The sequence below is a fragment of the Hevea brasiliensis genome, chromosome 6 (assembly GCF_030052815.1).
Source record: "Hevea brasiliensis isolate MT/VB/25A 57/8 chromosome 6, ASM3005281v1, whole genome shotgun sequence".
In the NCBI taxonomy this organism is placed as follows: Eukaryota; Viridiplantae; Streptophyta; class Magnoliopsida; order Malpighiales; family Euphorbiaceae; genus Hevea; species Hevea brasiliensis.
In genome coordinates, this window is record NC_079498.1 from 104834284 (window position 1) to 104848058 (window position 13775).

Here is a 13775-nt window from a genome sequence, read left to right on the forward strand (position 1 = left end):
TGGTTTCTGGCTTTTGTTTCGTTCCATTCTTGCAAGAAAGAAACAAGTATTGTTTTTTTTTTTTTTTTTTTTAATCTCAGAGGACAGAAAATTAGTTGACTTGAGTTCAGAAGATAGAAAATTCATTATAAGGAAAGAGAAACATAGGCTAAGCCCAATTACAAATACGAGAGCTAAAGAACAGACCGAAGGCCTTGAAATAATGCAGCTCGGCTCATTTGCAAACAACCCATGGCTAACAAGACCAGCACATAACCCAGCACACCCACAAACCCTGGCTATGGAAGAAGAAACTTGGCAGCTACCACTGCCACCTCCATCTCCATGGCTGTCATCCAGGAATCAAAGCTCAAGGAAGAACAGAGAGCACCAAGCATAGCCAAGCCCCAAGAGAGAAAAACACCCAGCAACAAGGGAAGGAAGAGATGTGTTAAAACTAAACACCAACACTCCAACCATGTGTGTGCTAGTAAAGACCTAGATGAAAAGGCGTTGCAGCTCCTCAGCCATTCAAGGCTTTGAGAGTCAGCCATTATAAATGTGGGTAAAGACTCCAGATTGCGGCCTTCCCATGACCAAATCAGCCTCTAAACACTAGCAACACTATACGAATCAGAGGAAAAAACAAAACAAACACAAACTAATAAGCTCTACAGGTTGCTTCAAACCAACCCTGCATGCAGAGATACAGAAGCCAGCACGACGAATCTCCAAGCAGCCATGACAACTCTCTTTGATTTTCTACCGGTTGAGTCTCACCAAAAGACAATCTACGGCCCCGAGCAAGGAGAACGGTGGCCCTCCCCCACCCAGAAGGGCGGGGGAAAACCGCCTACTGCGGTAGAAGGAGGGACTGTTACCCTAAATAAAAAAACCCAAAACCAGCTGTGAAGCCACTGTACCTACGTGGCATTAAATGTGTTGATGCCTTAATTATTGGGATTTTGGTTGTTGGTGTTCATGCCGCGTTTAGAAATACTGAGATTTTGTTTCTTAATGAGTAGAGCGCAAATGAAGGTGGGTGCTTTTGGGTGTTTGGAGTCCGCCTTTGAGGCATACGCGTTATGTAAGGAACAATGGTGGTTTTTACATTAATTAAAGTTGATCATTGGGTTTATCCTCTGTTTAAATTGACTGCAGCGTGGTTTATGTACCGCTTTTATATTTATAACCAGTGATGGGTTTTGAAGTTTCCCATTGTTTTCTTTTTCTTTTTTTTTTTTTTGGAAAGATATTTCATTGAAAGAAGCATCAGACCAAATGGTCAAATACAAAGTAAATTTGAAGCATGGGATTCAAGTGAAAGATACATCACATAGAGATTTAGAGGCAAGTTCATGAGCTGTTGAATTACATTCCCTACGAATAAAACAGAAGTTGACCTCTTGAAAACTAGGAGCTAAGGAAAGAACGTCTTCAATCACATCCTTGATTTCAATTGAAAGAGGTCAACCTTGCAAGGATCGGGTAACTTGGAGAGAGTCCCCTTCAATGATAATTTGAGAAAAACCCTTTGCCTTGGCTAGAAGGATTTTTTCCTTGCACGCAATAGCTTCACAGGTCAGAGGATCATAGATAGCTGGGAGACGGTTGCAAGACCAGCCACAAATGGTGCCTGTATGATCTTTTGCTACTGCTGCATATGCTCCAATTTTAAGGTGTTCAGTAGTTGCTCCATCAAAGTTAATCTTTATCATATCAGGAGGAGCGGGGTTGTGTGGGGTGGGGTTCCATTGTTGTGGAGATTCTGTAATGAGATGATCCGAGGGATTTGGGAGAGAATGAGCATTAGAGAAATCTTCCATACTGTGTAGAGCTACAGAGATCACTCCTTGAAAGTTTGTTGATTCATTTCTGAAGGTGAGAGAGTTCCTAGATTTCCATATTTGCCACAATAAGAAAACCAACATCGGAACAAATGCTTTGTGATTCCCCTGATCAAAGAGAGGCCCCGTTAATTGAGTCCGATAGTCCATCATTGATGCTCCATTAATCATGGTAGATCCTTGAATTTTCCCATTGTTCAGGTAAGCCTAGGCCGTAGTTTATATATATTATGCTTTGTTTTGAAAGGCTTATTAGGAATTAAAGAAAAATCCTGCAAAGTTTTCTTGCTGCCCAAAAGCTATTATTAATCTCTCTGTTTCTTATTCTCAACGCCCCTTTTATTTCTTTTGCCTTTCTGGCTCTCTGTGGCCATTTGTTGCAAGTGCAACTCTTTCTTTTTTTTTTTCCCATAAATTTCTGTTACAAATTTTTTTTTTTTTAATGTGATATATGTTGGTGATAAGCTTGAAACTTGAATTTGCAGTGAAATTTGGAGTAGTGTTATTGTCTTTAAGAAGGTACAGTCAACTCACAACTTCATGTAATTATAAATCTATATGCAAAAGTCAAATTTCCTTCATGTGAATTGATGTACTGGGTTAACCAATTTTGGGTTTTGGGTTTGGTGGATTGTTGGGAAAATACTGGGTTTTTGACCATGAGTTTCGTATTTTTACCATTTCATGATAGGGAAAGAGATGAACCATTAGTCAATGATGCATGTTTCAAGAAATGATGTATAAATATGCTACAATATTCTTTATGTTCAATTGCAAGTGTTAGGTTGTTAAAAAAAGTTGTGCACGGTGAAAACTATAAAGATCTGACTAAAACTGATAGTACCTTCATTTATTCTTTTACCTGATACTAGAAATGAACAAAATAGAGGTAATTGCGTCTTAATTAGGCATTTTCTATCCCATTTTATATGTTATATTATATTATATTTGGTTCATTTATGTTAAAATTTATTGTCAAGAGGAACTTGTTGATTTTCATTTAGTTGGAACTGCTCCGACCATCTGAACACTTGACCAACCAAATGCAGTTGGGCAACGTAATTTATGTTTCCACGTAAAAAGTAAAACTCCTCTGGATTATGTGGGAACCACCAGCCTCTGTATATTTTCCACCATGTTAAATTATTACATTGGGCCTTTATATGTTAAGCCCTGTTTGTGACAATTCTCGTGGGGGAATGTGAAGGGCCTCAATTATTTGAGAATTTTACAATTAGATTCTCAGATAATTTACTAAATTGATTTTTCAATTTTATTTTAACAGCTTTGAATTTATAAAAAAAAAAAAAAATTAGTATAAATAATTTTCATAAAATTTTATGAGATTTATTTATAATTTCATATTCAATGTGTTTATTTTGTAACAAAATAAAAATTTTAAAATATTAACTTTATGAAATTAGTCACACGTAGCTACATCCTACTAATTTTAATCGAATTTATAAATGATTTTTAAATTAATAAAGTCACAAATTTAAAATTAATTGAATTTAATTAATTTTATAAATAAATATCATATTTGTAGTGATTAATTTAGCAAGCGGTTTAAGTAGCATGAGAGAGATATGCATAATTGGAGGAACGGAACTGTGTGGTGCGGAGACCACGTACGTAGTAGAAATCAAAGGAGTTGATAAGAAGTGCAGCATTGTATCATCCTTCTACTTATTGTCATATATTACTTTTCTAAAACCCACCTTCCACATCTCTGGGGAGCTTTTTTCCTAGAATCTTTGTAAATAATAAGACAGACATGTATGTCTCCTTCGGAAAAATGGGTGAGCAAGCTACTCCTGGACAAACGACATTTAATTATGATATGAATATACAAATTAGTAATAATGCTTTGGGGCCGCTGATAACAACCCAACACTGTTCTTGCACATTTTTAACGCTGATTGTTTCCAGAAGTGAAAATTATGTTTTTGTTGGCTGTCGCAATGGTTTGACGATTACGATTTTCATCGAAATGGAAAAGTAAGAAGTCTCCATTTTAATTTTAAGAGAAATTAAAGAAAATTATTTATAAAAATAAAAATTTAAAAAATCACTTCTGAAACAAAGATTCTAAGTACGGGGTCTATATACGTGTGGAAAATGTATTAAGCACCCAACATCGTCCTTCTATGAGGGCAAATAGATTGATAACGTGCTTTTTATAATTTAAGATTGATAATTTTGGGGTTAAAATTACGATATTGGTTCCTATTATTTATTAAAGGAACATTTGATGTTTCACCATTCTGAGGTGTCCAAAGAACACGAGTATATGGGATGACCCTAAAGTGAATTGAGTTTATATTTGTTATGTATTTATTAAATACTTCCCTCTCCGAATTAGGACTCTAATCCCGGAAAGGTATTATTTGATCCCTAGAGGCTCACAATGAGTAAGGAGGACTCTTGGCTTACTCGTTATTTACCTCATCATTGCATCCCAAATAATTGAGGGTGAGGTGTGTGCATGAACCAACGTGGGTATAGATTTTCATCCCTTTTAATTAGGACTCTAATTCAAAAGAAATGTGTTAATTTAAACCCAAAGAGTTACCTTCATTAATGAGGACTCTCAATTAAATAGGGAATGTCTCATCATCGGCATAATTATCCATAAAATCTTTATCCATATCGTTTCACGTTAAACTATTTAGTGTTTTACAACAATGGTATTTTATTTAGCTAAGCCGAACTGAAGGAAGAACTTTCTTAGTGATATAAGCATATGGCTCCCAAGAAGGACTCTCCATTGGGTCCAAAATATAAAGTTAGGGATTCTTGGAAGGACTTTCCCGTGAACCGATCACTGAGATGTGTGTTAAATTTGTTTGTAGAATTCTGTAAAAGTAAGTGCCGGGGTTTTCAAGGAGAGGACTCTCTCCCGATCTCCCCTATTTTATACTGAATAGCTTTATAAAATGTAATACTATGGGAATTCAAGGAAATGACTCTCTCCCAATCTCCCTAATTTGATACTGAAATAACTTCATAAAATATAAAACTATGGGGATTCAAGAAAAGGACTCTCTCCCGATCTCCTCAATTTTTAAAAAAACAAGTTTTAATAAAGGTATAAAAATTGTGGGGCTAAGGGATGAACTCTTTCCCGATCTCCCTCTAGAAGATCGGGATAATATAAAGAATGTGATAAATTACGTGTTATTCCTTGATATTTTTATTATTGTCCGAGCTCTTTTCTTGGTTTCCGATCTCGTATCTTATTGTCCGAGCTCTTTTATTGGTTTTCGATCTCGTATCTTATTGTCCGAGCTCTTTTCTTCTAATCTTGACTTCTGACCTCTTGTTAATTACTCGAACCTTCTACATCTACCCAAACTACATCTATTTACCCCTATTATTTCCCCTTTAATCGGATCCGAACTCTCCATGTCATGATTCGTATTTACCTAACTTTCATCCGATCCTTTTACTATTTTTTCAAAAATCCAGCAATATAATCCGAACTCTTATTCTTACACTAATAAAAATAAAAATCTCTTGAGATGACGTGCATGTTACAATAGCATGACAAAAGTAATATTTGTGAGGTAAGTCAATCTGATACGGATCTATCCTGAAAGTTTGGTATGAAACGGTATCCTAAAAGTTCTTACGTCATAAAGATAGCTTAGTTACATTCAATCAGAAAAGTCGATCAAGATATTTACTGTGGAGAGCTGATAAGATGATAGGAAAGTAGGTACCGATGTCTCACGTAAAGCTGGAACCACTAAGGTTGAAACAATCGAGAGTGCCGTTTGAGATGCTAGAAGTGACAGAAACGAAAACCCTTATGACGAACCATGGTTAAACCACCATGCTACTGCACGAATCTACTGAAGAGTGGTGTTGAAAATTCAGCTCATAAGACCCTTTAGAAAACTTGTTTCTAAAGTACCTTAAAGACTGAGAACTTCAGAGTGATGACACAGACCCATGGAGTAGCGACTTTTTGACCCCTTCTACAGTGTTGTGCGCAGGTATTTATAGGAAACGGGGTCTTAAAATGAAGGGTCAGGATTTTAGTAGAAAGAGTGAAGAGTCTGGATTTAAAAGGACATGATCCCACGTCTTGGAATTAAAGAGAATAAAAATTGAGGGTTGAGATTTAGTTTAGAATTTCTGTCCTTTCTTCTCTAATCCAATAGTTAGAAGTTTTGCCTTATAGAATGGATCTGAAGGTTGGGAATGAAAAGTGCAGAATCAGTTATTTACTTTTAATCTGAGGGTCTAAAACCCATCCTTACAAGTGGGATCAACGGCATGGATTGAGGCGTACTGGGATGCTTTAACCAACTCAGATCTGACGGTGGGGGGGAGTTAACCTTGTGGATCAAGGGTCATGATGGAGAGTGACTTTTGAACTCCTGCTTCCCCAAACCTTCCAATCTCTGTTGGCCACTTCTCGGTCTATCCGATCTCTTATTATGGTTGGCAGCTCAGAGACCTCCTATTCCGATCTTTTTAATCAATTCTTTCAGCGTCTAATCTCTTCTCGCTTCCTGATCTCTTTCTTATCACTTATTCGTATCTGGTCTATATTGGTGAGCCTCGAATAGCAGTGAAGCATTAAATTCTCCACTTACCAATGAGCCGTTTCGAGTTCTGCAAGTAATAAATGCCAAGGCCTATATATATGAGCCGTTTCGAGTTCTGCAAGTCATTCTCACATTTCCACTTTTCCTTCTCTGGTAAATTTCTGATATGCTTTCCTTTTAGGCCTTATTTTCCCCAGAGTAGATTTTCATCATCACAACGGTCTTGATCTTTTTCCAGTAGCCTTCTTCGCCCATGACCTAAAAATGGATGATACTGGCGATCAGAGAATTATGAGAACGTTATTTGATGACAGCGAGAAAACTAGACTAATCAGCTAATTAGGGTCGAAAATGACTACTGTACAGATCTTTAATCAGCTTACTGGTCCGAGCAACAGACCAATCTTGGGCAAGGGAACTGCTAATGACCGCCTCTTGAAGTTTATTTGGCCCCTAACCATCTCAGGGGTCCCGATTATAGCTCGGTTTTAATCGATGACATTAATGATAACACCATGCTTCTCATAGTCTTTACTATAGTTGATAAGAGCCACCCTCCCAACTCCATTTATTTCTTAAACATTATTTTGGGATTGAATGGTGTCCAAACTGTGGAAGTAAGGTAGGTAGAATGTAGGGTGAAGTAAGGAATATTTGTAATTATTGATCTGAGGAGATCGCCCGAATGATGTAATTTGATCATTTGGAAATGAAATGGACTTTTATTTAACATCGATTTTATTTTACTTATTTTGTTTTTATTTTATCTTATTTTTATTATTCGTATTGCATTGGTCGTCTTTCTGATCTCTTCTAACTAATAACCTTGTCCGATCTGATCCCTAATCGAACCTTCATTCAACCGATCTCTTCCGTCCGGACTCTATTGCTATCAACCTCACTTGTCCGATCTCCTCCCGCCTTCTCGAATTTTCTCTTGACGCAGAATTGGAATAACTAGATTTTCGCTTATCGATGCATCACCTAGGGCCTCGCGAACATTTAATACTTGGACAAATATAAATAGGAGGGGGGGGAGGTAGTCATTTGCACACTTTGCTTTTTCAATTTCTCTAAGCAACTCTACACTCTCTCTCGATTCATAGCTTTTTCCAGCATTAATTGACAATCTAGTAAGAGTTTAATCTTTTTTCGGTCAAATTTAGCTTTATTTCTAAAAAATGAGCGGTACCGAAGGTTAGAGAGTTGCAAGCCCTCCCTCCGTTCACTTTTTGTGGTCCTCTAAAGAAGGTGATGCTACCGGGCTGTTTGGGCAATCTAAATCTTCCACAGCTGTCAATCCAATCTCTAATCAGCCAGCGGGATCAAAGCAAATACAAGTTTCGGCCACAAAGAAAGAGAATTTACTTATGGATGAGCTCCCATCGGTCCAAAGGGTAGCTGATCTCTAATCAATTAGTCAAGAATACAATCTCCTGACTGACTCTTTCGAGCTTATTAGATGCCATGGGGATCCTTGGGCCGATCACTTTTTTGACGAATCCAATCTGATCATAGTGTATGAAGAACAACTGAAGGCCGAGGTGTGGTTCCCCTTGGATCAATTTTATAGAGACGTTCTGAAATATCACTTGAGTTAACGTAGCTCAAGAACATCTGAACTCCTGGGGGACTCTGATAGCCTTCAGAGGTCTTTGCCGAGCTAAGGGAATTAAACCCATAGTGAAGGTCTTCGCCGAACTTCACAGGCTTGCTTGATGAAAAGATGATGAATATTAGTTTTTTTAAGCAAAGTCGAACTGTGGGCTCTTCATCGATCTCCCTTCCTTGCTGAAGAATTGGAAAGATCAGTTTTTTATTCTTAGGAGTAAAGATCCTGAGGGTTTCGTGGGCATTCTGCGTAATTGAAATTATTTGGTCCCCAAAGCACCAAAAAAGATCACTCTGAACGAGGTCAAGGATGCCATGGTGAAGAAATTGAAGAACCAGGCGATCACTTACAAATATTCATGTTCGGATGTGATTATAGCTGAACTGAAATGGTGGATGATGAGTGTGATCCCCCATGAAAACATCAAACTGCAACTCTCTGACATCGGCCCTAGCACCGGTAAAACCTAGATCTTAAGTCCTTTAGTCTTAGTGAACTCACTAACTTGTTTTATGTGCAGGTATGGTAGGGGGTGAAACCGCAAAAGAAAGTCGTAAGTGGAAGAGCGAGCTCGCCCAAAAAGTGTTAGAGATAAAGGAAGCTGCTGCCGCTGCCCAAGCACAGAGACGGGCTTTTGTTGAAGTGCCGAGCTCTCCATTCCAACCCCAAGAGCAGCCAACCTCGGAAGTAGAGGTCATCACTTCAGAGCCTCCCACTCGGCTAGTTGAGCCTCCTCTTCGACCACTAGTCTCTTCGAGTGTAGAGGGCAGTACTTTTGGACCAACCGTCCCAACTAGCCAACCGCTCTTCCGAGGCGCTCAGGTCCTACTTCAATCATTGGAGAGGAAATGCTCAGTTTGGGGAAATCTCAATCTAACGAAAGTCTTGGGCACTTCGCTTTGTTTTCTTAAAGATCGGACTCAAATGGCCCAGGAGAGCATTGAAGATTTTCTGACCCAGACAATGAGCTTGGGCTTGGAGGCAGTCGTGAACCAATAGATGATCAGGAAAAAGGCCTATCTCTTAAGAAGGGAGATCCTCAAGGCGGTTCAGGATGCAGCGACTGCGTGGACCCAACTTTCGGCTGCTAATGATCGGATCGTTGACTTAGAGGGCCAGGTGAGATCTTATGAAGAGAGAATAGCTCAGCTGGAGAGGGAACTAGAAGACGCCCGGGCCTATCGAGTTGCTGATCTGGCTCAATTCTGTAAAGAGATAAGAGCCAAGGAGGACGAAGCTACTTAGTTAGAGAAGCTCACCCTGGTGGTTGAGGCTGAGAGTGAGGAGGAACAAGAGAGAGAGGAAAGAGAGAATGTTGAAAATGTATTTGAATAGCAGGCTAGGGAAGATCCTCTTGCTGAATGACTTTGTACTTTTTCACATTTTGAAATGAATTAAGTTCTTTTATGATTGATTCTTGATGAGATCGAAAAATGTTAAGCTAAGTTTGTGTGAGCGCTAAATAGAATTAACCCTTAATTGATTGAATAAAGTTGAACCTAAGATTGGTTATCAATCATAAAACATAAAACCACTTAAAGAGATTGAAAAATCATTGCACACGAACATGAGATCGGAAAACCTTGTGACCGAATATCAATTGAAGCTTTGAAACATTTGAAGAGTGATTCATGGAACCGTAAAGATTTGAAAAATGACTTGAGATCAGGTCATAGTTGAAATAACTTATTAGGATCAGGACAATTATTTAGAGGTCGGATAAAACATTAAATTGGTTTAAGAAACATTTAAACAATTCAAGCAAGATACCTGATCATAAAACTAACCATAGTTTGGAACGAGATCAAAAAACAACAGAATGTGAGATCGGATGGTCCGAAGATCGGACATTGATTTGAACAGATCGAACATGAGATCCAACAATTTGTTATTTATTTGGGTGACAATTTGGACTATTACTAGTTTAGAGAAAATGACCTGTGGTCAGATAATTAGCTGAGATAAGACAACATTAAAATGTGAGATCCATTCAAGAAAATATTTGAAATTATAACTTTAAAAGAAAAGTGTATATTAATTACACAAATTATGCATTTGAGGGTCGACCAAAATATAGTGTCTACAGTTGGTAAAACCTAGTTTCACTTGTTATATGAAATCAATAGATAAATTCTTAAAGCACATAGCATACGACCATTACTTTTAAAGATAATGTTAAAAATAGAATAGATTTTTTTTTTAAATTATAATATGTTGATTTTTTGTATATATAAATCCAATTATATATTTGTGTATTAATTAATTATTTGAGTACATGAAGGGCACGAGAAGGACTAGAATTGACTTTTGGAAGCCCTTCTCCCACTTCATTAATGAATTTCGTTTAAGGCGGCTTGGACATAGAAGATGCGTTAATTCCTTGAAGGTTCCGAGAAGAATAACAAAGAAATTAAGAAGAGCTCTCTTCCTTTTCAGAAAGAATGGGTTGTTTTCTTTGTTGCCCATATAAATATTTCTGAAACATGAACATATACTTTTGTTGGTCTTAAGCCTAGGACGAAAAGGAAATGGATCCAAGGCTATCCAAAGCCATTCGGGAAAATGATATAGTTGCCTTTCAAACATTAGCTCAGGAGCACAAAGAAGTGCTCCAACAACGATCATCTTTTTCCTCTAACACATCACTACACTGGGCAATAAAAAAAGGGCAAACAGAATTAGCTAGAGCAATTGTAGAGATGTGCCCTGACTTGGTTTCAGCTCAGAATATTCAAGGGGAGACTCCTTTCCATGAGGCCTGTCGAGAAGGAATTGCTGGTATCGTGATGCTGCTCTTAGAGACCAAACCAATGGTAGCCGCTGTACTTAACTCTGTCAACGAGAGTGCATTTTCCATAGCTTGTAGAACAGGACATCTTGATGTAGTTAAGCTCTTGCTCAACCAAAGTTGGTTAATGGATATCGAAGAGGCTAGATACCCTTCAAATGCTTTGCACCAATCAGTGTCAAGAAAAAACGCAAGTAAGTTATAAACTTTTTTTCCCTTTCGGTTCTTGAAAATGTTTCGTGTCTATATTTTCAAAATTTCTCAACCAAGATAAAACTCAATTAATGGAGTTTACCGTGCAGGAATTGTGTGGGCAATATTGGAAGCAAGGCCAAGTTTTGCTTGGAAATGTGACATGAATGGGTGTTTACCACTGCATCTCGCTTGTGAAAAGAGTAGCTTGGAGATTACAAGAATTCTTTTAGAATCTGCCCCCAAAGGTTGTATGGTACTTAATAACAGTGGGTATGGACCATTGCATTTGGCGACAATGAAGGGTAGCGCTGCCATCATTCTTGAATTTCTGTCGAGAGTTCCCGAATGTTTCAATTTATTCACAAGACAAGGGGAATCTGTACTTCACCTTGCTGTTAAATCCGGCAACTACGGTGCCTTCATTATCATGGAGAATATTTTCACAACCACTAACCTCCTCCGCTTCCGAGACCAACAGGGTAATACAGTCTTACATCTTGCTGCCTACGAAGAGTGCTTTGAAGTAAGAGTCTCTCTCTCACCTTTTACCTAATTTTTTTTTCCTTTTTCTTTGCGCACTCTTTCTATTTTTTTCCCCCTTATCTATACAAATTGCCCAATGTCTGTATTCAACCAATTTTTAATATAGAAAATTCACATATATCTGATTTATTTTAATCCAAAATATAATATATAATAGGATCATATATCTATGTTTTGAATTCATAATAAATTATGTTTAAATAAATTTTTTTTTCTTTAAATATAGGAAAAAAACTTACTTAAATCTGGTTATAATGGAATAGGTTTTGATAAAATTTTTCTTTAAATATATATAATTATATATAATGTATTATTATTAGATTGAGTATCATTTTCAATTTATTTATTTATTTTTACAATAGATTCTGATTAAGATTATCACTCCAGTATTACTAACCTAAAATTCATTGTTACTATCCAAATTTAACCTTAAATTGAAGTAGCAAGCATGATACAAATTTGACAAGCAAAATCTGGTGAGGCAAATTGAGCAGAAAATTAACTCCACATAAACCATCTAAATCAACTACAACTAATCCTTAAAAAAAAAAAAACAAAAAAACAAAAAAAACTGTTGTAGTTAAACTCCACATCTTCTATGTTTGTTTATTGCAAAGACTTGTCAAATGTTTTTAACATGTATTGTGATCTTTAGATTGCAGAGTACTTAATCAAGGCTAAGCTATTGGATATCAACGCCCAGAATTACTCAGGACTCACAGCACTGGACATACTCGAACGGGTAGCGTTTCCTGGTGAAGAAAAACAAAGTCTTAAAGCCTTGTTAGTTAAAGCTGGCGGTAAACAGAGCGCTATGATCTCTTTGGCATCACTGGTTAGAGAAAGAAATGATGACAACATAGAGCATAAAGATATTAAATTGCCTCCTTATTCTACAGATCTCACCACAGTTAGCAATTCACGACCAAGTTATGTTGTTCATACAAGTAATACGAGAAGATCTGAAAATGAGCAAAAACCAACGCAAGAGGAACTAGATAAAGAGACTAGTGATCACCTGCGAAAGATGCAAATTGAGGCACTGCAAAATTCCAGGAACACCATTATAGTAGTTGCTGTTTTAATTGCAACAGTAAGTTTTGCTGCAGGGATAAGTCCTCCTGGTGGTCTCTACCAAGATGGACCTATGAAAGGGAAATCAATACTAGCCAGAACAACAGCTTTTAAGGTGTTTGAAATAAGCAACACTATTGCATTGTTCACATCTCTTTCAGTGGTCATTGTTCTCATCAGGATCATACCCTTTCGAAGAAAACCACTGGTCAGAGTGCTTAAGATTGCTGATAGGGTCATGTGGTTGGCAGTTTTGTGCATGGGAACAAGTTTTCTAGCGGCAAATTGGTTGATCACGCCACATAGTGGAGGCAACGAATGGGTGCCTGTGTGGATACTGGCAGCGGGTGGTGGCGCCCTAGGAGTGAACTTTATTGTTATAGCCGTGATTTTTGCTATTCTTGGGCAGCGAAAAAAGATGTGGCGGAAGACACAGACAGAAAGAGATGTAGAGGAGCAAGTGGTAGAGGAAGTAGCAGCAAACCAATTAAATGTTGGAAGTGCGAAGTCTGATATTGAACCCAATTACGGTTTAGGATATCACGCATATTGATAATTCCCAATGATAAAATCTTATGTGTAGATATATATATATATATATATATATATATATATATATATATATATATATATATATATATATATATATATATATATATGTACGGTTTTTCTAATGATTTGCAAATATGTATTTAATACATCCCATTTGTATATATGAACTGGAATGCCATGTATAGTAGCTAATACTTAATTTGGTCTTCAATATTGAAATTGAGTGAATTAAACCCTTAAACGATACAGTTTCAAACTAAATTAACCTTTTTTGGCATGTGATTATAATATAAAAAATTTATTTAAAATACATGGTTAAAATCTTCTAAATATTTTACATTTAATGTTTGCTTGACTTATTTGGATTTTCTTTTATGACATGGGACCTTTTCATGGCTATAAATAATCATACTATAAGACCCGCAACAATGAGTTAGGTTTTGATGATAGTAAAACTTAATGAAATATACTTTAACTCTTTGTGCATAGCATTTGAAGTGATCTACTAGGTCATGATGTGCAAAGACATTGATGGACAGACTGTTATATTGAAATGGCTGATCAAAAAGAAGATTATCATCTTGTATAACACAAGATGAATCAAAGTCCATTAAGAAATAGGATAGAAA

General features: G+C 37.0%; 2 protein-coding genes across 2 annotated transcripts; one reads left to right on the top strand and one right to left on the bottom strand.

Annotated features, from left to right (window-relative positions):
- Nucleotides 1–1448: 1448 nt before the first annotated feature.
- On the bottom strand, nucleotides 1449–1997 carry LOC131180708 (uncharacterized). Its single transcript, XM_058148075.1, has one exon. The coding sequence runs from the start codon at nucleotides 1995–1997 to the stop codon at nucleotides 1449–1451; it is 549 nt and encodes a 182-aa protein (XP_058004058.1).
- An 8377-nt stretch (nucleotides 1998–10374) lies between these two features.
- LOC131180897 (ankyrin repeat-containing protein At5g02620-like) lies at nucleotides 10375–13182 on the top strand. Its single transcript, XM_058149013.1, has 3 exons — nucleotides 10375–10976; nucleotides 11085–11500; nucleotides 12176–13182. Exons 1-3 carry the CDS (start codon nucleotides 10523–10525, stop codon nucleotides 13145–13147), a joined length of 1842 nt encoding a protein of 613 aa, XP_058004996.1. The 5' UTR covers nucleotides 10375–10522; the 3' UTR covers nucleotides 13148–13182.
- The last annotated feature ends 593 nt before the right edge of the window (nucleotides 13183–13775 follow it).

Coding starts and splice junctions, on each gene's coding strand:
- LOC131180708 (XM_058148075.1), bottom strand. CDS start 1,997: ATGATTAATGGAGCATCAATGATGGACTATCGGACTCAATTAACGGGG.
- LOC131180897 (XM_058149013.1), top strand. CDS start 10,523: ATGGATCCAAGGCTATCCAAAGCCATTCGGGAAAATGATATAGTTGCC. Junction 10,977..11,084: donor AGTGTCAAGAAAAAACGCAA/GTAAGTTATAAA, acceptor TTTACCGTGCAG/GAATTGTGTGGGCAATATTG. Junction 11,501..12,175: donor CCTACGAAGAGTGCTTTGAA/GTAAGAGTCTCT, acceptor TGTGATCTTTAG/ATTGCAGAGTACTTAATCAA.